A 22375-nucleotide genomic window follows, 5' to 3' on the forward strand; every position below is an offset into this window, starting at 1 on the left:
ACCCAGAAAAAAGTGACCCCTTCTTTAAGTTAAAATGAACTTATTGTGAAGAAAGTTGAACTTCGTATAGCGCCAAAGACATTTTTATTTGTTTGAACGATGTGATTTTCGTAGAAATTAGGAATAATGCATTCCATATATTAGTTAACATTTTCCTATATTTATATACCACTATACTACAGAATGAAAAAATTTAACTAATTTGAATTCATATATGGAATGATTTTATTGACATTTTTTCATTCATTTCGACAAATCTTACACATTTGTGGTAAAACTTTTACTTCATAATTAGAACTGCTTACCTTCGTTTTTAAATACAATTTTATTTATTTCTATAAGCAATTTTATCTTCAATAAAAGACATGTTTTATTAATATATTGAATATATTTATTAAGAATCAACAGCATCGAATCTCTTTGAAATATTAGTTTATTATTCCACTATTTCCAATTTCCGTGTGATATTATCAACTAAAAAAGGCACTTTTTCTTCTTCTTGTACTTTTCACTTTTAATAAGTTGCTGCCTAACGATTTTGTCCTCCTTTTACAATTTCAATACCTACAAATATAAAAAATCATAAAACATTTTTGTTGCAAAAGGTTAGCGTCACTGAATATTACCTGATAATTGAAGATTCCAAAATGAAGACAAATGAAAGGGTTGTTATTCTGCTGGTGTTTTCTTTCTTTATACACTATCACGAACATTGATAGATTTATTTAAAAAAAACGAAAATTTTTCTCAGTAATTTAAAATAACAAATATTTTATATATTTTATTTGTTATTTATTATATTATTTTACCATATTATTTTTTAACAATCTCTCCGTATACCAAAACAACGCGATTCCAACTAAAAAAACAACCGACGCGCAAATATATAGATTACACCACCGCGCAAACACATCGATTACGATGACAGGTATCGATTACAGGTAGACAATAGAAATGTAGGAAAATTTCCTATATTCTAACAAGTGTGTTTCCTTAAGTTTTGAAAGGATTGCATACTTCTTAGTACGAATGAACTAAAATATTTTTCTATGCCAAGTGTTGTTCGTATGTATGAAAAACTTTCTATTATAAAGGAAGTCGCAATTATCATTTTATAAGAAATTTTACTAATTTTGAGGAAACTTGGTTTTAGTTCGGTTTTTGTTTATTTTTACGAATGCTTTGTTATCGGTGAATAAAATTTTCTTTTTCAGTAGTAAATTCTTATACCCAGCGAAGAAAATAGTATGAGTAAAATTCCATGCCTTATTATAGTTAATGAACTATTCCTAACTGCTTACAGTTTAGGATTTTTTTACTGAAACGAGTAAATTTTATTATTTTTCACAAAAATTTACCTTAATGGAAATAAAATGGATAAACTATATTGATGAAAATTTTTTCCTTTAGTTTCGAAGGCACTTTTTTCTGGGTGCAGTTCATTGTGATACCATTTTGGTGAACTTCTCTCTTATCACTGAGTGCTGCCCGATTCCATATTAAGCTCAATGATAAGGGACCTCCTTTTTATAGCCGAGTCCGAACGGCGTTCCATATTGCAATGGAACCACTTAGAGAAGCTTTCAAAAACCCTCAGAAAATGTCACCAGCATTACTGAGGTGGGATAATCCACCACTGAAAAACTTTTTGGTGTTCGGTCGAAGCAGGAATCGAACCCACGACCTTGTGTATGCAAGGCGGGCGGTTGGGGTAACGAATATTTACGCTTGAAGCGACTACCGGGCTATAAGTTCAAAGACACCGTACACCCAGAAAAAAGTGACCCCTTCTTTAAGTTAAAATGAACTTATTGTGAAGAAAGTTGAACTTCGTATAGCGCCAAAGACATTTTTATTTGTTTGAACGATGTGATTTTCGTAGAAATTAGGAATAATGCATTCCATATATTAGTTAACATTTTCCTATATTTATATACCACTATACTACAGAATGAAAAAATTTAACTAATTTGAATTCATATATGGAATGATTTTATTGACATTTTTTCATTCATTTCGACAAATCTTACACATTTGTGGTAAAACTTTTACTTCATAATTAGAACTGCTTACCTTCGTTTTTAAATACAATTTTATTTATTTCTATAAGCAATTTTATCTTCAATAAAAGACATGTTTTATTAATATATTGAATATATTTATTAAGAATCAACAGCATCGAATCTCTTTGAAATATTAGTTTATTATTCCACTATTTCCAATTTCCGTGTGATATTATCAACTAAAAAAGGCACTTTTTCTTCTTCTTGTACTTTTCACTTTTAATAAGTTGCTGCCTAACGATTTTGTCCTCCTTTTACAATTTCAATACCTACAAATATAAAAAATCATAAAACATTTTTGTTGCAAAAGGTTAGCGTCACTGAATATTACCTGATAATTGAAGATTCCAAAATGAAGACAAATGAAAGGGTTGTTATTCTGCTGGTGTTTTCTTTCTTTATACACTATCACGAACATTGATAGATTTATTTAAAAAAAACGAAAATTTTTCTCACTAATTTAAAATAACAAATATTTTATATATTTTATTTGTTATTTATTATATTATTTTACCATATTATTTTTTAACAATCTCTCCGTATACCAAAACAACGCGATTCCAACTAAAAAAACAACCGACGCGCAAATATATCGATTACACCCACGCGCAAACACATCGATTACGATGACAGGTATCGATTACAGGTAGACAATAGAAATGTAGGAAAATTTCCTATATTCTAACAAGTGTGTTTCCTTAAGTTTTGAAAGGATTGCATACTTCTTAGTACGAATGAACTAAAATATTTTTCTATGCCAAGTGTTGTTCGTATGTATGAAAAACTTTCTATTATAAAGGAAGTCGCAATTATCATTTTATAAGAAATTTTACTAATTTTGAGGAAACTTGGTTTTAGTTCGGTTTTTGTTTATTTTTACGAATGCTTTGTTATCGGTGAATAAAATTTTCTTTTTCAGTAGTAAATTCTTATACCCAGCGAAGAAAATAGTATGAGTAAAATTCCATGCCTTATTATAGTTAATGAACTATTCCTAACTGCTTACAGTTTAGGATTTTTTTACTGAAACGAGTAAATTTTATTATTTTTCACAAAAATTTACCTTAATGGAAATAAAATGGATAAACTATATTGATGAAAATTTTTTCCTTTAGTTTCGAAGGCACTTTTTTCTGGGTGTAAGTCGTTATTATCGATTGTTTACACATTTCCTATAAAAAAACAAGGGTGACTGATATGTAATGCAACAAAGTAAACCGCTATATTTTTTATTTTTATTGTTCAATAGCAAATAATGTTGGAAATAACATCAATGTTTGGAATCAGTTCAGATTTATTCGAACTGGTTACCTTTAGCACGAATTATCAAGCCATCAAGCAGCCAACAAAGCCATCACACGCTGTACGAAAAAATGCTTCATGAGCAAAAGTCCAACGAATTGGGATCCGGCGATTTTGGTATCTATAGTGCGGTAGAAATGAAGCAAAGAACCTCCTTTGTTGATTGACGCGGGCTGAGTGCGATGATGTTAAGTCCGGTTGGAATATACAATATTGTGTTTAAGACATTTTCCGGCATTTATTTTATAAATGGGTGGGCTATTGAAGTACACCTTCGATTTCAGCTGATATCTTTGGCAAGTAAACCCGATCATCTTTTATACCCTCCACCATAGGATGGGATATATTAACGTTGTATTTCGACTTAGATTTCAATCAATTATGGACATCACTTTTCTTATAATTTGTAGTTGTGTTAATTTTCGTCCACTTTTTGGACGCGATGCAACACTACCAGTATCATGGTAACAAGCCCGCCTTGCATGCAAAGGATCCCAGTTTCGACACCGAAAAGCTTTTCACCGGTGCATTATACTTTCTAAGTAATGCAGGTGACATATCTGAGTGTTTCAAAATTCTCTAAGTGGTTTCACTGTAATGTGAAATGACGTTCGTGCTCGGCTTCTCCTCTGCTCTTTTAACCGGTGTTATCGATCGCGTACCTTTTTGCTGTGAAAATCAATCAAAAGCAAGAAAACACTAATGACAAAGTCTATTTTGATTAAAATGAATTTTTATTGAATAAAATTTATTATACATATTAAAATGTTTCTTAATCACAAAATTTTTTATATTAAGACAAGATAAATAAATAAATATTAATCATGTTCGTATATAACTACTAAATGGTCAAGTTTTTTTTTGAATGAGATATCTTGGTTATTTTCAAAATATAAGAATCCCTGTTTTTGTGTAAAATTTTCTGATGTATATGTATGTACGCACAAAGAAAAATACTTTCCTACGGGGCGAAATTTTAGACAAAAGAACTTCCCCATTTGTTAGTAGGCTTTATGACAAGGGATTTATTCCTTGTCTCTAATCAGATTTATTTGATTTTAAAGAATATTTTGTAAAATTTTTTGTCTAAAAAAATTTCTTCTTTGAATGTACATAAAGCTATATAATAGGCATGTTTTCTTTTGGTACCGGATGCGATATTTGCATGGGCTATGATGAACTTGGTTTGGCTGATGCTCTATCCATTATAATTCATCAGCTGTTCAGGCAACCATGATTTATTTCACAATTTTAGGGAGATTCGTGTCAAACAACAACATTTTCTATAGAAATATAATTTTGACAAAATTTCCTATAGAAATAAAAAATGAGAAAATTTTCTATAGAAATAAAATTTTGACAACATTTTCGAAAGAAATAAAATTTTGACAAAATTGTCTATAGAAATAAAATTTTGACAAAATTTTCTATAGAAATAAAATTTTGACATAAGTTTCTATAGAAATAAAATTTTGACATAAGTTTCTATAGAAATAAAATTTCGACAAAATTTTCTATAGAAATAAAAGTTTAACAAAATTTTCCATAGAAATAAAATTTTGACAAAATTTTCTATAGAAATAAAATTTTGACATAAGTGTTTTAGAAATAAAATTTTGACAAAATTTTCTATAGAAATAAAATTTTGACATAATTGTTTTAGAAATAAAATTTTGACAATAATTTCTATAAAAATAAAATTTTGACATAAGTTTCTATAGAAATAAAATTTCGACAAAATTTTCTATAGAAATAAAATTTTGACTAAATTTTGTATAGAAATAAAATTTTGACAAAATTTTCTATGGAAATAAAATTTTGACAAGATTTTCTATAGAGAAAAATTTTGACATAATTGTTTTAGAAAATTTTGACATAAGTTTCTATTGAAATAAAATTTCGACATTATTTTCTATAGAAATAAAATTTTGACTAAATTTTGTATAGAAATAAAATTTTGACAAAATTTTCTATGGAAATAAAATTTTGACAAAATTTTCTATAACAATAAAATTTTGACAAAATTTTCTATAGAAATAAAATTTTGACATAAGTTTCTATAGAAATTAAAATTTCGACAAAATTTTCTATAGAAATAAAATTTTGACAAAATTTTCAATAGAAATAAAATGTTGACAAAATTTTCTTTAGAAATAAAATGTTGACAAAATTTTCTATAGAAATAAAATTTTGATAAAATTTTCTACAGAAATAAAATTTTCTAAAGATATAAAATTTTGACAACATTTTCTATAGAAATAAAATTTTGACAAAATTTTCTATAGAAATAAAATTTTGACATAAGTTTCTATAGAAATAAAATTTCGACAAAATTTTCTATAGAAATAAAATTTTGACAAAATTTTCTATAGCAATAATATGTTGACAAAATTTTCTATAGAAATAAAATGTTGACAAAATTTTCTATAGAAATAAAATTGTGATAAAATTTTCTATAGAAATAAAATTTTGACAAAATATTGTATAGAAATAAAATTTGACAAAATTTTCTATAGAAATAAAATTTTCTAAAGATATAAAATTTTGACAAAATTTTCTATAGAAATAGAAATTTTGACAACATTTTCTATAGAAATAACATTTTGACATAAGTTTCTATAGAAATAAAATTTCGACAAAATTTTCTATAGAAATAAAATTTTGACAAAATTTTCTATAGAAATAAAATGTTGACAAAATTTTCTATAGAAATGAAATGTTGACAAAATTTTCTATAGAAATAAAATTTTGACATAAGTGTTTTAGAAATAAAATTTTGACAAAATATTGTATAGAAATAAAATTTTGACAAGATTTTCTATAGAAATAAAATTTTCTAAAGATATAAAATTTAGACAACATTTCCTATATAAATAAAATTTTGACAAAATTTTCTATAGAAATAAAATTTTGATAATAAAAGAGTTTATCAATTAGTGGGAAATTTGGCAAGTGTTCCTTTCATTAGATAGATTTTTAATATTTGGTACTATTACTGATAAAGTACGCCTTAAATCAATTTCAACATGAAGTCAAGACAGATATTTTGAGATTATGTCTAAAAGTGACGAAAATGATTCCAAAAATTTTTTAAATGTGTGAATAATTTCTATAGAAATAAAATTTTGACATATGTTAAGTTTCTATAGAAATAAAATTTTGACAAAATTTTCTAAAGAAATAAAATTTTCTATTTTGAAAATAATTTCTATAGAAATTAAATTTTGTTTTAATAGAAATTAAATTTTGACAAAATTTTCTATTGAAATAAATTTTGACAAAATTATCTAAAGAAATAAAATTTTGACAAAATTTTCCATAGAAATAAAATTTTGAGAATAATTTCTATAGAAATAAAATTTAGACATAAGTTTCTATAGAAATTAAATTTTGACAGAATTTTCTAAAGAAATAAAATTTTGACAAAATTTTCCATAGAATTAAAATTTTGACAAAATTTTCTATAGAAATAAAATTTTGACAAAATTTTCTAAAGATATAAAATTTTGACAAAATTTTCTATAGAATTAAAATTTTGACAACATTTTCTATAGAAATAAAATTTTGACAAAATTTTCCATAAAAATAAAATTTTGACAAAATTGTCTATAGAAATAAAATTTTGACAATAATTTCGATAGAAATAAAATTTTTTTAATAGAAATTAAATTTTGACAAAATTTTCTATTGAAATAAATTTTGACAAAATTATCTAAAGAAATAAAATTTTGACAAAATTTTCCATAGAAATAAAATTTTGAGAATAATTTCTATAGAAATAAAATTTAGACATAAGTTTCTATAGAAATTAAATTTTGACAGAAGTTTCTAAAGAAATACAATTTTGACAAAATTTTCCTAGAAATAAAATTTTGACAAAATTTTCTATAGAAATAAAATTTTGACAAAATTTTCTAAAGATATAAAATTTTGACAAAATTTTCTATAGAATTAAAATTTTGACAACATTTTCTATAGAAATAAAATTTTGACAAAATTTTCCATAAAAATAAAATTTTGACAAAAATGTCTATAGAAATAAAATTTTGACAATAATTTCGATAGAAATAAAATTTTGGCAAAATTGTCTATAGAAATAAAATTTCGACAAAATTTTCTATAGAAATACAATTTTGACATAATTTTTTTTTTGACAATAATTTCTATAGAAATAAAATTTAGACATAAGTTTCTATAGAAATAAAATTTTGACAAAATTTTCTATAGAAATAAAATTTTGACAAAAGTTTCTATAGAAATAAAATTTTGACAATAATTTCTATAGAAATAAAATGTTGACACAAGTTTCTATAGAAATAAAATTTTGACATAAGTTTCTATAGAAATAAAATTTTGACAAAATTTTCTATAGAAACAAAAAATTTGACAATATATTCTATAGAAATAAAATTTTGGTCAAAAACTTCAAAATAAAATTTTTTAAATTTGGTAGATGTTTGGTAAATTTTTTTTTTAAATTTTTGGTACATTATTTTTGGCATGAGTGGCAACCGTGGTCACAATAGCAGATTATTGTGAATAACAAACAAAAAAATAAAAGTAGCAAAGTGTTTATTATGCCACAAAATAGCAGTACCAACAATTCCTAATCATTATTGACCATTTTATATTACAAATTATAAATTTATCTTGTGAATGTAATTTGATTTAAATAGCAAATGATAGGGTTGTATTTTCATTATTTTTTTCTAAATGAATCAGTTTTACATTAATTTTTGTGGTTTTGCTATCCAGTACGAAAAGAAAACAAACTTTATATAGTTCCTAATTTTATTTATTAATTTTGGTTTTTTGAAAATTACACAATTTCTCTCTTTGCAATAGTTGATCCTGCATTTAGAGTTACTGCGATTTGTTGATCATTGGTTGATGTTTTTATATCACAATTTTTTAGGCTATTACTGAGAGTTGTCTTCCCCTGTTGTAATTGCTGTAGATGTTGCTGCTGCTGTTGACGCTGTTGGAGATCGGCAAATGAACGAACTTGTAGAAAGATACCACTGTTCAGTAAACGGGCCTGATGTTCCTGGGCCTTTGCACGAAGGCAAGCAATTGAATTGTTTCTGGAATAAAAACAAAAATGATTGTGAATTTATGTAAATTAGCATAATAAAGCAAAATGGTTTCATATAAACAGCTGTAGTAATTCATTTTAATAATCCAAATAATAAGAAGTATATACGGCCGTAAGTTCGGCCAGGCCGAATCTTATGTACACTCCACCATGGATTGCGTAGAAACTTCTACGAAAGACTGTCATCCACAATCGAATTACTTGGGTTATGATATCTTAAAACTTTTTAACATCGTTTTCTAAATTAGGCAAAAAATATATGTGTAGGTAAGTCTACAAATACACCCCAAAAAAGTGACCCCACCGTGGAAGAAAATGTAGGTTTATTTTAGAAAAATTTTAACTAAAATAGTTTTCTAATTGCAACATGTTACAAATAAGTTAATACTTTTTGTCAAGTTGAAGAAAATTTTTGAAAAATCATTAATTTTTTTCTGTTGTTTAAGAAAATTTCATATGTTGGAAGAAAAACTTGGATTTAATAATTGTTAAAATGTCTTTAGCGCTGTACGAAGTTCGAGACTGGTACAATTTTAGTAAAATTTACTCATTTGAGAGACTTATGAACTCAATTTAAGCAAACTTCTGCCATTTTAGGAAAATATGAATTATTTTAGTTTTTAGTAAAATTGTGCACTATATTTGTATAAAACTTTTTTTTATGTTTAGTTCAAGAAAATATTCAAATAAGGAACATTTACTCGTATTGTGCAAAATTTAACTAAAATCAACTAATCTTAATGAACTAAAATAAAGTTCAGTTGGCATTAGAGCCCCTTTTTTTCTGGGTGTAATTACGAACTGATATGGACTTATGCACGGTACGTAGAGAGCCAGTATTGAAATATGGGGATCGCTTATATGTTATGGGGGCTATATACACTTATGCACTTGATACGGACAAATTTTTGTGTGATTGGGGATCGATTTATCTGAGGGCTATACGAGTATATAACTATAGACCGATGTGGACCTAGTTAGGCATGGTTGTTAACGGTCATATGTACCACAATGTACCAAATTTCCACTGACACGGATGAAATTTTTGGCATGGTTTTTACATATCATATACTACCACCACGTACCAAATTTCAATCATATCGGATGAATTTTGCTTCTCCAAAAGGCACCGGAGGTCAAATCTGGGGATCGGTTTATATGGGGGCTATATATAATTATGGACTGATATGAACCAATTCCAGCATGGTTGTTGGATAGCATATACTAACATCACGTACCAAATTTTAACCGAATCGGATCCATTTTGCTCTTCCAAGGGGCTCCGGAGGTCAAATCTGGGGATCGGTTTATATGGGGGCTATATATAATTATGGGCCGATTTCGACCAATTTTTGCATGGGTGTTTGAGGCCATATACTAACACCACGTACCAAATTTCAACTGAATCAGATGAATTTTGGTCTTCCAAGAGGCTCCGGAGGTCAAATCTGGTGATCGGTTTATATGGGGGCTATATATAATTATGGACCAATGTGTATATACTAACATATACTAACACCATGTACCAAATTTCAGCCGGATCGGATGAAATTTGTCTCTCTTAGAGGCTCCGCAAGCCAAATCGGGGGATCGGTTTATATGGGGGCTATATATAATTATGGATCGATGTGAACCAATTTTTGCATGGTTGTTAGAGATCATATGCTGACACCATGTACCAAATTTCAGCCGGATCGGATGCAATTTGCTTCTCTTAGAGGCTCCGCAAGCTAAATCGGGGGATCGGTTTATATGGGGGCTATATATAATTATGGACCAATGTGTATATACTAACATATACTAACACCATGTACTAAATTTCAGCCGGATCGGATGAAATTTGCTTCTTTTAGAGGCTCCGCAAGCTAAATCGGGGGATCGGTTTATATGGGGGCTATATATAATTATGGATCGATGTGAACCAATTTTTGCATGTTTGTTAGAGATCATATGATGAAACCATGTACCAAATTTCAGCCGGATCGGATGAAATTTGCTTCTCGTAGAGGATCCGCAATCCAAATTTGGGGGTCCGTTTATATGGGGGCTATACGTAAAAATGGACCGATATGGCCCATTTGCAATACCATCCGACCTACATCAATAACATCTACTTGTGCCAAGTTTCAAGTCGATAGCTTGTTTCGTTCGGAAGTTAGCGTGATTTCAACAGACGGACGGACATGCTTAGATCGATTCAGAATTTCACCACGACTTTATGGGGTCTTACAGCATTATTTCGATGTGTTACAAACGGAATGACAAAGTTAATATACCCCCATCCTATGGTGGAGGGTATAAAAATAAGTATATTCAGCTAGATGTGCTTTCTATTTTTTATTTCGCACCAATAGTTTTCGCAAACTCGCCTATCAGGCAGCGACCCGTTATAGCAGATATCACAACACACAAAAAATTTCGTTTCTGATTCAATCACGAAATAAATTGATCCAATTAATTTTTTAATTGAAATGATTAAATGACTGTCAATTAAAAAAATTAATTGATACTATTAATTTTTTGAAAGATTTTTGTTTCAATTAAAAAATCAAATTAAAAAATCAAAATTTTTAATTGAATATATTAAGACTTTAATTGGAAAAAGTTTCGTGAATTTTTTCTGGGAGTGATATCTGACCACTTGAAAACATTAACATATCTAGGTTTAGGTTTAGATGAGCCTTAAATTATTTGTTTTTTGTCGTTGCAACCCTTACAATTCTCCCATCGGACATTCGCCATCATAACAGCCTTCTCACGCAGTAAGAGCTTACAGGTAGCCAGAGGCATACCAACAGATTCTAGTTCCCCTGGAAGATGAAAAGGTAGTTCCTAACATCATACGCTTCATAGTTCCCTGTGTACTGCTCAACCATCTAATTGAGAGATGTGTGGCAGTCCGGGTTATGGAACACAGATTCCAAGGATTTGATTGCAGGTTGACCAATACGCCACCTCTCTTATTGTTAATATTTCAGTCTGAAAAACACTACAGTGATTATGTAATATTTTTGTTCCAGGTGTTTAGAATATGCTCGGAAACCCATTTGTCCATCCAATTTGGAGCCATCTGTGTAGAAATCTATATAACTTTTATTCCCCGGGTTCTGTGTGCTCCACGCCTCACTGTTGGGAATTAGAGTTTCAAACATTTTGTCGAAAAAAGGCCAAAGTGTAATCCACTACGTTTGGCACATATGGCATTATTTTGAGGACCGAACTGTGACCGTGCAATTTTACAGATCACAACGAAATCTCACGCATCCGTACAGCCGTTTTGCAGCTGACTGTTTGGCCAAAATGTCAGCATGACATTAAGGGAATTTGTTCCTGTCTTACTGAATACGCCTGAGATACACAAGCACGCCATACGCTGAACTTTGTCTAAACTTGTTGGCTGGTGAAGTGCCGGCTACCAGACTACAACACCATGTAGCATTATAGGTCTAACCACTGCCGTGTATAGCCAATGCACAATTTTCGCGTTTAGTCCCCATTTTTCCCTATTGCCGTTTTGCACAAGTACGCGGTTACCGTGGCTTTTCTCGCCATTTCTTAAATATTAAGCTTAAAGTTCAGCTTCCTGTCCAACTCCAAGGTATTTTACACCAAAGAGAATTTCAATACCACCTAAGGAGATATGCTTAACCGTAAGAATTTTGTGTTCTTTGCAGTACATGACTATTTCTGTTTTTACCCTAGAATTTACGCCTAGACCATAGGTTAGGTTAGGTGGCAGCCCGATGTATCGGGCTCACTTAGACTATTCAGTCCATTGTGCTACCACATTGGTGAACTTCTCTCTTATCACTAAGTGCTGCCCGATTCCATGTTAAGCTCAATGACAAGAGACCTCCTCACTTAGAGAAGTTTTGAAACCCTCAGAAGGGAGCCACCGTGGTGCGATGGTTAGCATGCCCGCCTTGCATACACAAGGTCGTGGGTTCGATTCCTGCTTCGACCGAACACCAAAAAGTTTTTCAGCGGTGGATTATCCCACCTCAGTAATGCTGGTGACATTTCTGAGGGTTTCAAAGCTTCTCTAAGTGGTTTCACTGCAATGTGGAACGCCGTTCGGACTCGGCTATAAAAAGGAGGTCCCTTGTCATTGAGCTTAACATGGAATCGGGCAGCACTCAGGATAAGAGAGAAGTTCACCAATGTGGTATCACAATGGACTGAATAGTCTAAGTGAGCCTGATACATCGGGCTGCCACCTAGCCTAACCTAACCAAACCTAAACCCTCAGAAATGTCACCAGCATTACTGAGGTGGGATAAATCACCACTGAAAAACTTTTTGGTGTTCGGTCGAAGCAGGAATTGAACCCACGACCTTGTGTATGCAAGGCGGGCATGCTAACCATTGCACCACGGTGGCTCCCAATTAATGAGGTTCCTACAGAATTTTGTATATCTGATGTCAACTAGGTACAGTTACAGTATCACGTGTCCTACCAAAATAACGAGACCTGTATCATTGCAAAGCAGATCTGTGGTAGAGATTTCCTCTAAGGCTCGGATGTCCTTGCTACACTCCTCTTCGAACGTTCTACTGATTTTAGTCTTTCACCCTTTCATGAGTTGCCTGGGGTCAGATTCCAATTTCTTCAACTCAGCTTTTTATCGACCTTGGATTCTCTAGTACACTAGGTCCTTTCACCAGATTACTGGCTTTTTATTTACGTCCAATTTCGTCTTACTCCCATTCAATAGTTTGCTGGTTTTGATCTCGTTCTGGAATCCGTAGACCTTGCACTCTCTAGCGCAGTAGATTTTTTCGCAAGGTTTTTGGAATTTCCGTTACGTTCCATTCCGATATGCCTTGACTTTGGTAATCGTTGTCTTATTCCCTTTCATTAGTCCTCTGAATTGGATTTCGTTTTTGTTGCTGGTAGCTCATTTCTCCAGGTTTTTTTTGGTTATTTCTGTACGTCCTATTCCGGTATAAACTGTCTTTATTAATCGTCATCATATTTTCGTTTCATTTCAGCCCTCGCGAGCTCTATCGACATTGGATTCTCTAACGCAAAAACTCCTTTCCCCAGGTTACTTATTTCTTATTCCCTTTCATTAGTTTACTGATTTTGATCTCGTTCTTATAGACTCATTTTGCAAGGGTTTCGTTACGGCCTATTCCCATATGTCTGGACTTTACTAATCACCATATTACTTCCTTTGATTAGTTCCCAGATTATGACCTCGGTCTGGTAGATCAGGTTTCAAATCCCACTGTCCTACATTCCTATGTTGTGTATTCTCGCCTATTCCTTTAATTGAGCCCTTGTGGATTCCTGTCTAGTATAGATTTCAGATATCGGAATATTGATTGACGTACTGCCTTCGGGGCAATCTATTAAATCTATTATATTCTCCTCACGTATAAAGATCACTATATCTTAGGTCTAATGTTGAGCAATCCTACCAAAAAGGCACAACTTGAAGGGTAATTTACAATTTTTTTCCATGTAATTTTTCCATTTACTAATAAAGACATCATTACAATGAAGTTTAATGCCTTAATTTCATTAACGTGGCATAACATTTTTTTAATGCAAAAATTATTTAACATTTATTTTCTTTCATTTATTTTAAAATTAATAACCCCATCCTTATTTAGTTCTCCGGACACGGTTTAGTCCAAACCCATGTATTTTCGGGCACACATTGTTTACGCAACGAATCAAACATATAACTATCAGCACACTGGAAAAGTTCTGCATCATCATAAGCCGAAATACACATCCAATAAACTGTAGGATCCCAAAAATTGCGAATACCTTCGTTTAAATTTCTTTCCGAACAAATAGGTTCATTATTACTCTCTGGATTACACTTTGAAATGACACATGGATTAGTCCAAATCCATTTGGTGGATACAACACATTCACGTGTGGTAGAATCAAAGAGATGTCCATCAGGACATTTTACTAATTCGGCCTCTGCATTGGCTTCGCTACATATCCAAAAAACGGTAGGATCCCAAAAATTGCGTATTGGTTTTTGTAAATTGCGATAATTGCAATTGGGTTTGTTATCGCTTTGCGGATCACATGACCATCCATATGCCAAGAAGGCAATTGAAAACGTCACTAAAAATTCTGCAAAAAAAGGGGAAAATGAAAGTTTAGGGATAAACAAATTTGTATTAAAATTCGCTTTAAAGGCAATCATTGGTGAAAAATCGCATTCGCAAAAACCAAAGGAGGAATCTGCAACATCGGCTGGAGAGAACTGAGGAATTACACCCTTTCAATTTTTATAGAGAATTTATTTAATGAACACTGTGATATACAAAACATATTTTTTTTGACTTTAATCACGAAATTAATTAATCCAATAAATGTTTAACTAAAATGTCTTCAATCACAGAAAAGATGGTATCATCACCATATTAAAATAATTAACTAGCCCCTGCTAGTTAATTAAAATTTCTATAGAAGCAAAAATTTTACTTCTATAGAAATTTTTGTCAAAATTTTACTTTTATAGAAAATTTTGTCAAATTTTTATTTTTATAGAAAATTTTGCTAAAATTTTATTTTTATAGAAAATATTGTCAAAATTTTATTTCTATAGAATATGTTGTCAAAATTTTATTTCCATAGATAATTTTGTGAACATTTTATTTTCATATAAAATTTTGTGAAAATTTTATTTTTATATAAAATTTTTCAAAATTTGATTTCTATATAAAAATTTGCCAAAGTTTTATTTCTATAGATAATTTTGGCAAAATTTTATTTCTATAGAAAAATTTGTCAAAATTTGATTTCTATAGAAAATTGTATCAACATTTTCCTCTGTTTGTTAAGCTACACTTGCAGTTTAGTCAGTACATGGTTTTAAGCTGAAATCAAAAACAACAAAATTTAATTTCCATTGAAAATTTTATTTCTATAGAAAATTTTGCCAACATTTTATTTCTATAGAAATTTTTGTCAAAATTTTATATTTATAGAAAATTTTGCCAAAATTTTATTTTTATAGAAAATATTGTCAAAATTTTATTTCTATAGAATATGTTGTCAAAATTGTATTTCCATAGATAGGTTAGGTTAAAGTGGCAGCCCGATTAAGATTCAGGCTCACTTAGACTATTCAGTCCATTGTGATACCACATTAACTAAAAGTACCTATTACATATGGGCACTTCTAGTTTTAACCGTTGAACCTTCTCGATTATTTTCTTCTGTTGAACCAACCAGATTATTCCAAAAACATTAGCAGACTGCTTAAGTTAACGTTTTCCAGGTCCGCCAGTAATCTGAAGCTATATGCCCCTAAAATTTGCTTACGCCTTACACAAAATGCAGGACACTCACACAAGAGTTGTTTTATTGATTCCTTTTCCTCCGCATCATGACAGCTCATACAATAGTCATTATACTTCGCACCAATAGTTTTTGCAAAATCGCCTATCAGGCAGCGACCCGTTATAGCAGATATCAGGAGTGATATCTGGCGTCTCGAGAACACTAGCATATCTAGTGTGCGGTTTAAGTTTAAATGGGGCCATATTTGCTTGGTTTCGTTACAACCCTTACAATTCTCCCACGTAACATTTGCCATCATGACAGCCTTCTCCCGCAGTAAGAGCTTGCAGGTAGCCAGAGGCATACCAACAGATTCTAGTTCCCCTGGAATATGTGAGGTAGTTCTTAGCCTTGCTAGCTCATCTGCTTCGCAGTTCCCCGGTATGTTCCTATGGCCAGGCACCCATATTAGGTGAATATTGTGCTGCTCAGCCATCTCATTGAGAGATTTGCGGCAGTCGATGGCCGTCTTCGAGTTGAGGAACACAGAGTCCAAGGATTTTATTGCAGGTTGACTGTCTGAGTATATATTAATGCCAATATTGCTTGGAGCATTACTTCTCAGCCAATTCACCACTTCTCTTATTGCTAATATTTCAGCCCGAAAAACACTACAGTGATCAGGTAATCTTTTCGCTATTCGAAGTTCCACATCTTTAGAATATACTCCGAAACCCACTTGGCCATCCAATTTGGAGCCATCAGTGTAAAAATCTATATATCTTTTATTCCCCGGGGTCCGTGTACACCACGCCTAACTGTTGGGAATTAGAGTCTCAAACTTTTTGTCGAAAAGTGGACTCGCCAAAGTGTAATCCACTACGTTAGGCACCGTAACTTTTTTCCGACCACAGCGATAGCTCGCGCAACCGCACAGCCGTTGTTGCAGCTGACTGTTTGTCCAAAATGTCTAAAGGCAATAGATGCAGTATGACATTAAGGGAATTTGTTCCTGTCTTACTGAATACGCATGAGATACACAAGCACGCCATATGCTGAACTGTGTCTCAACTTGTCGGCTGCTGAACTGTCAACCAGACTACAACACCATATAGCATTATAGGTCTAACCACTGCCGTGTATAGCCAATGTACAATTTTTGGTTTTAGTCCCCACTTTTTCCCCATTGCCTTTTTGCACGAGTATAAAGCTACCGTTGCCTTCCTCGCCCTTTCTTCAATATTAAGCTTAAAGTTCAGCTTCCTGTCCAAAATAACGCCAAGGTATTTTGCACACTCCCTAAAGGGAATTTCAATACTCCCTAAGGAAATGGGCCTAACCGTGGGAGTTTTGCGATCTTTGCAGTACATGACTAGTTCTGTCTTTGCAGGATTTACCCCAAGACCATTATCTTTCGCCCATTTCTCAGTCATCCGGAGGGCTCTCTGTATAATATCTCTAACTGTTGATGGGAATTTTCCCCTGACTGCTAGCGCCACATCATTTGGGTATGCCACCACTTTTATCCTTTCTTTTTCTAGGGAAACCAGAAGGTTGTTTATAGCAACATTCCAAAGAAGAGGCGATAAAACTCCTCCTTGAAGAGTGCCTCTGTTCACATACCTTTGTATGTTTGCTTGCCCTAGTGTGGCTGAAATACGTCTATTCATTAGAAGTTCGTCTAACAGCCTAAGTATACCTGGATCAACATTCAGAGTTGTCAGTCCATTTAATATCGAGCTCGGATGGACGTTATTGAACGCCCCTTCGATGTCTAGAAATGCCACGATTGTGTATTCTTTGACAGATATTGAGCATTCAATAAAGCTGACTAGTTCATGTTATGCGGTCTCAGTAGACCTGCCCTTCGAGTATGCATGTTGTTTCGAGAGCAAACTTGAATCGACGCTAGTTCTAAGATAAATATCTATCATCCTCTCCAGAGTCTTAAGTAGGAATGATGATAAGCTGATTGGTCGGAAATCCTTCGCATTCGAGTGAGAGGCTTTTCCCGCTTTAGGTATGAAAACGACTTTTGATTCCCTCCACTTTCGTGGAATATATGCTATATATATCACCGACAACCATAGATAATTTTGTGAATATTTTATTTTTATATAAAATTTTGTGAAAATTTTATTTTTATATAAAACTTTTCAAAATGTGATTTCTATATAAACATTTGCCAAAGTTTTATTTCTATAGAAAATTTTGCCAAAATTTTATTTTTATAGAAAATTTTGCCAAAATTTTATTTCTTTTGTTTTGTTATTGTTGGTTTTGTTCTTTAAGCATTGTTGTTGTTTTTTTATTTCAGCTTAAAACCATACATTGACTAAACTACAAGAGTAGCTTAACCAACAGAGGAAAAGAATGTTTGTCAAATTTATTTGGGCAAAGCCCTATAGACTGCAAGATGGTTGGATGGACGCACGTTTCGGAATTACCACATTCCTCATCAGCATCCTCTACTTGCAGCAAAACTATCAACCAATTATCAGAATAAATTCAGGCAGTTTATTAAACCCAACAAAAACCACACTTGAACCCTCCGAAAAAAGGTTTTGCATTGATAGCCGGCTTATGCCGAAATAAACTCGAAACAAACATATCTCTTTTCCTATGCCACTGTCAAATCATCGATTTGAATTCACATGGCTGTTTCGAGTTTATTTCGGCATAAGCCGGCTATCAATGCAAAACCTTTTTTCGGAGGGTTCAAGTGTGGTTTTTGTTGGGTTTAATAAACTGCCTGAATTTATTCTGATAATTGGTTGATAGTTTTGCTGCAAGTAGAGGATGCTGATGAGGAATGTGGTAATTCCGAAACGTGCGTCCATCCAACCATCTTGCAGTCTATAGGGCTTTGCCCAAATAAATTTGACAAACATTCTTTTCCTCTGTTGGTTAAGCTACTCTTGTAGTTTAGTCAATGTATGGTTTTAAGCTGAAATAAAAAAACAACAACAATGCTTAAAGAACAAAACCAACAATAACAAAACAAAACAAATGGAAAAAGAAGAGGAGGCACGCTCAAAATAAACCCAGCCATGTGAATTCAAATCGATGATTTGACAGTGGCATAGGAAAAGAGATATGTTTGTTTCGAGTTTATTTCGGCATAAGCCGGCTATCAATGCAAAACCTTTTTTCGGAGGGTTCAAGTGTGGTTTTTGTTGGGTTTAATAAACTGCCTGAATTTATTCTGATAATTGGTTGATAGTTTTGCTGCAAGTAGAGGATGCTGATGAGGAATGTGGTAATTCCGAAACGTGCGTCCATCCAACCATCTTGCAGTCTATAGGGCTTTGCCCAAATAAATTTGACAAACATTCTTTTCCTCTGTTGGTTAAGCTACTCTTGTAGTTTAGTCAATGTATGGTTTTAAGCTGAAATAAAAAAACAACAACAATGCTTAAAGAACAAAACCAACAATAACAAAACAAAACAAATGGAAAAAGAAGAGGAGGCACGCTCAAAATAAACCCAGCCATGTGAATTCAAATCGATGATTTGACAGTGGCATAGGAAAAGAGATATGTTTGTTTCGAGTTTATTTCGGCATAAGCCGGCTATCAATGCAAAACCTTTTTTCGGAGGGTTCAAGTGTGGTTTTTGTTGGGTTTAATAAACTGCCTGAATTTATTCTGATAATTGGTTGATAGTTTTGCTGCAAGTAGAGGATGCTGATGAGGAATGTGGTAATTCCGAAACGTGCGTCCATCCAACCATCTTGCAGTCTATAGGGCTTTGCCCAAATAAATTTGACAAACATTCTTTTCCTCTGTTGGTTAAGCTACTCTTGTAGTTTAGTCAATGTATGGTTTTAAGCTGAAATAAAAAAACAACAACAAAATTTTATTTCTATAGAAAATTTTGCCAAAATTTTAATTTTATAGAAAATCTTGTCAAAATTTTATTTCCATAGAAAATTTTGTTAAAATGTTAATTTTATAGAAAATTTTGTCAAAGTTTTATTTCTACAGAAAATTTTTGGAAATTTTTATTTATATAGAAAATTTTGTAAAAATTTTATTTCCCTAGAAAGTTTTGTCAAAATTTTATTTTTATATAAAATTTTGTTACATTTTTATTTCTATAGCAAAATTTGTTAAAATTTTATTTCTATATACAATTTTGATAAAATTTTATTTCCATATAAAATTTTGCTAAAGTTTTATTTCTATAGAAAAATTTGTCAAAATTTTATTTTTATTTTTGCCAAAATTTTATTTCTATAGAAATTTTTGCCAAAATTTTATTTTTATAGAAAATTTTGTCAAAATTTTATTTCTATAGAAAATTTTTTCAAAATTTTATTTATATAGAAAATTGTGTCAAAATTTTATTTCTATATAAAATTGTGCTAAAATTTTATTTCTATAGGAAAATTTGCCAACATTTTATTTCTTTAGGAAATTTTGTCAAAATTTTATTTCTATAGAAAATTGTTGAAGTACTTCTTAGTTGGAGAGGAATATTTTGTAAAATCAAGCAAACCATTAAGAATTCTACCAATCTACCAAACAGTAAAATATCTATCATTTGTGGTAAAATTCTTTCATGGCACGTATACGTGTTTTATTTTCGAATGCGGAATTTTGGTGTGTAAACCAAGTCACGGTACCAGCCTTTAAATTGCTCCAGAATCTATTTCTTAAAATCCACACACTCTAGACACTAGAGAGATTTTTTGATTACCGAAGTATTACGCCGAACTACAAATCACAATTTTAATTGTTTGCCCTAAATGCATAATTTCATGGCAACACTGTTTACTGTACGCATTTATGTTGTTTTAGTACTGAATACGTTGACGGAAAATAAGTTAAATTCCTTATTTTTAATTAATGCATAAATTGTCCAAATAATAATCCAAATTATCTTATTAATTAATCAATTATTTAACCCTGGAAAGTCATCCTTATTTTTTGTACACTAACGTCATCCTTCGTCATTTTGACTACGGCATATTTCAAGACGCTATAATTTGCATTGTGAGCAAAAATGAGAACAAAATTTGAGAATATTTTCTTATTCAATATGTTTTTAATTAGTATACAATAAAAATTCATAAAATAGTTTAATTAGTATAGCTTAAATTTATCATTTCCCAATCGCCTAAAATACATTTTAGATCGAAATTGAAATTATGCGTCGTCATTTTGACGAAGGATGACTGTCCAGGGTTAACACACTTTATTACATCATATTTGGACAAATTTATCACAATAAATGACTATTGTGAATCACTGTAAAAAAAATTAAACCTGACCACACTGGTGAGGTTTGAACTGATGAGATGTTCTGGATAGAAAACCAGCGCAGCCTAATATCAATGCTAGATTTCTCGAAGACAAACAAAATTTTCCCATTTTTTTATTGTATCTATATATAATGCTAAGGACTCTTCACACGTGTATATACCGATTATTATCGACAAGAAAGCTCACTTACACATCTTGATGGAAACTTACGCGTGTTCATTGTGTACTCCTTAATTGAGATTTCCGTTAATTTAATTTGAACGAAATATAAATGGTCGCACAAGATATGAACATTTTGATAACTTATGGTGGTATTTATAGACTTGACAACATTTTTGCATTTGCTACAAAATACCTTCATCATAGTGACTATATTTAATGCCCTACACACCAAGAAAAAAAACGTTTGGAAATTTTATTAGGAAATTGCAAACTTTTATCACAAACATGCTTTTTAAGTTACAACATTTTTATTTATCACAGTCAATTTCGTTTGTTTCAAGCATTGTCCTTTTCTGACTTTATGTCTTACATAAGACACATTTTCATATTTTGTAGTAAAACTTTAATATGTTATAGTCATATAATAATATAGTCGGTAAATAATGTCGAACATCTTTTCGAAATCTTGCGAATATTTTTTAAATATGTAAAACAAAATGACCAACTAAAGGTATGTTTCTATTAAATAAAGTTTCTTTTCATAGGCTCGTAAAGTCCCCAAAGGAATATGATCACCGCAAACATGTTTCAAGAGAAAAACGGTATTTTTGGAGGGAGCCACAGTGCTGCCATGGTTAGCATGCCCGCCTTGCATACAAAGGGTCATGGGTTCAGTCCCAGTTTTGCTGGATTGTCCCCTCTCAGTAATGCTGGTGGCATTTCTGAGTGTCTCATATCTCTTAATGGTTCTATCGTTCTACTAGATTTACAATTTCTGACATGACAAGTCAAAGAACCCATAAAGTATATATATTCTGGGTCGTGGTGAAATTCTGAGTCGATCTAAGCATGTCCGTCCGTCCGTCCGTCCGTCTGTTTAAATCACGCTAACTTCCGAACGAAACAAGCTATCGACTTGAAACTTGGCACAAGTAGTTGTTATCGATGTAGGTCGGATGGTATTGAAAATGGGCCATATCGGTCCACTTTTACGTATAGCCCCCATATAAAGGGACCCTCAGATTTGGCTTGTGGAGCCTCTAACAGAAGCATATTTCATCCGATCCGGTACATGGTGTTTGTATATGGTCTCTAACAATCATGCAAAAATTGGTCCACATCGGTCCATAATTATATATAGCCCCCATATAAACCGATCCCCAGATTTGGCTTGCGGAGCCTAAAAGAGAAGCAAATTTCATCCGATCCGCCTGAAATTTGGTACATGGTG

The 22375-nt window shown here is 31.6% G+C and overlaps 2 protein-coding genes and 2 long non-coding RNA genes across 4 annotated transcripts in view; all 4 read right to left on the reverse strand.

Annotated features, from left to right (window-relative positions):
* Positions 1-368: 368 nt before the first annotated feature.
* Positions 369-729, reverse strand: LOC142229014 (uncharacterized). The gene is made up of 2 exons (XR_012720305.1): positions 627-729; positions 369-564 (listed from the first exon to the last, which is right to left on the reverse strand). It is a non-coding gene; the product is annotated as an uncharacterized LOC142229014 (long non-coding RNA).
* Positions 730-2136: 1407 nt separating this feature from the next.
* On the reverse strand, positions 2137-2497 carry LOC142228879 (uncharacterized). Its single transcript, XR_012720280.1, has 2 exons — positions 2395-2497; positions 2137-2332 (listed from the first exon to the last, which is right to left on the reverse strand). It is a non-coding gene; the product is annotated as an uncharacterized LOC142228879 (long non-coding RNA).
* A 5641-nt stretch (positions 2498-8138) lies between these two features.
* Positions 8139-22375, reverse strand: part of LOC142230828 (uncharacterized) — a 108663-nt gene continuing 94426 nt past the window's right edge. Inside the window, exon 2 of the mRNA XM_075301453.1 lies at positions 8139-8449. Coding sequence (XP_075157568.1) covers positions 8185-8449 — 265 coding nt within the window. The 3' untranslated portion in view covers positions 8139-8184. The remainder of the gene's footprint in view (positions 8450-22375) is intronic.
* Positions 14008-21202, reverse strand: LOC142228877 (uncharacterized). Its single transcript, XM_075299413.1, has 2 exons — positions 21193-21202; positions 14008-14560 (listed from the first exon to the last, which is right to left on the reverse strand). Exons 1-2 carry the CDS (start codon positions 21200-21202, stop codon positions 14076-14078), a joined length of 495 nt encoding a protein of 164 aa, XP_075155528.1. The 3' UTR covers positions 14008-14075.

This window comes from Haematobia irritans, chromosome 3, assembly GCF_050003625.1.
Source record: "Haematobia irritans isolate KBUSLIRL chromosome 3, ASM5000362v1, whole genome shotgun sequence".
In the NCBI taxonomy this organism is placed as follows: domain Eukaryota; kingdom Metazoa; phylum Arthropoda; class Insecta; order Diptera; family Muscidae; genus Haematobia; species Haematobia irritans.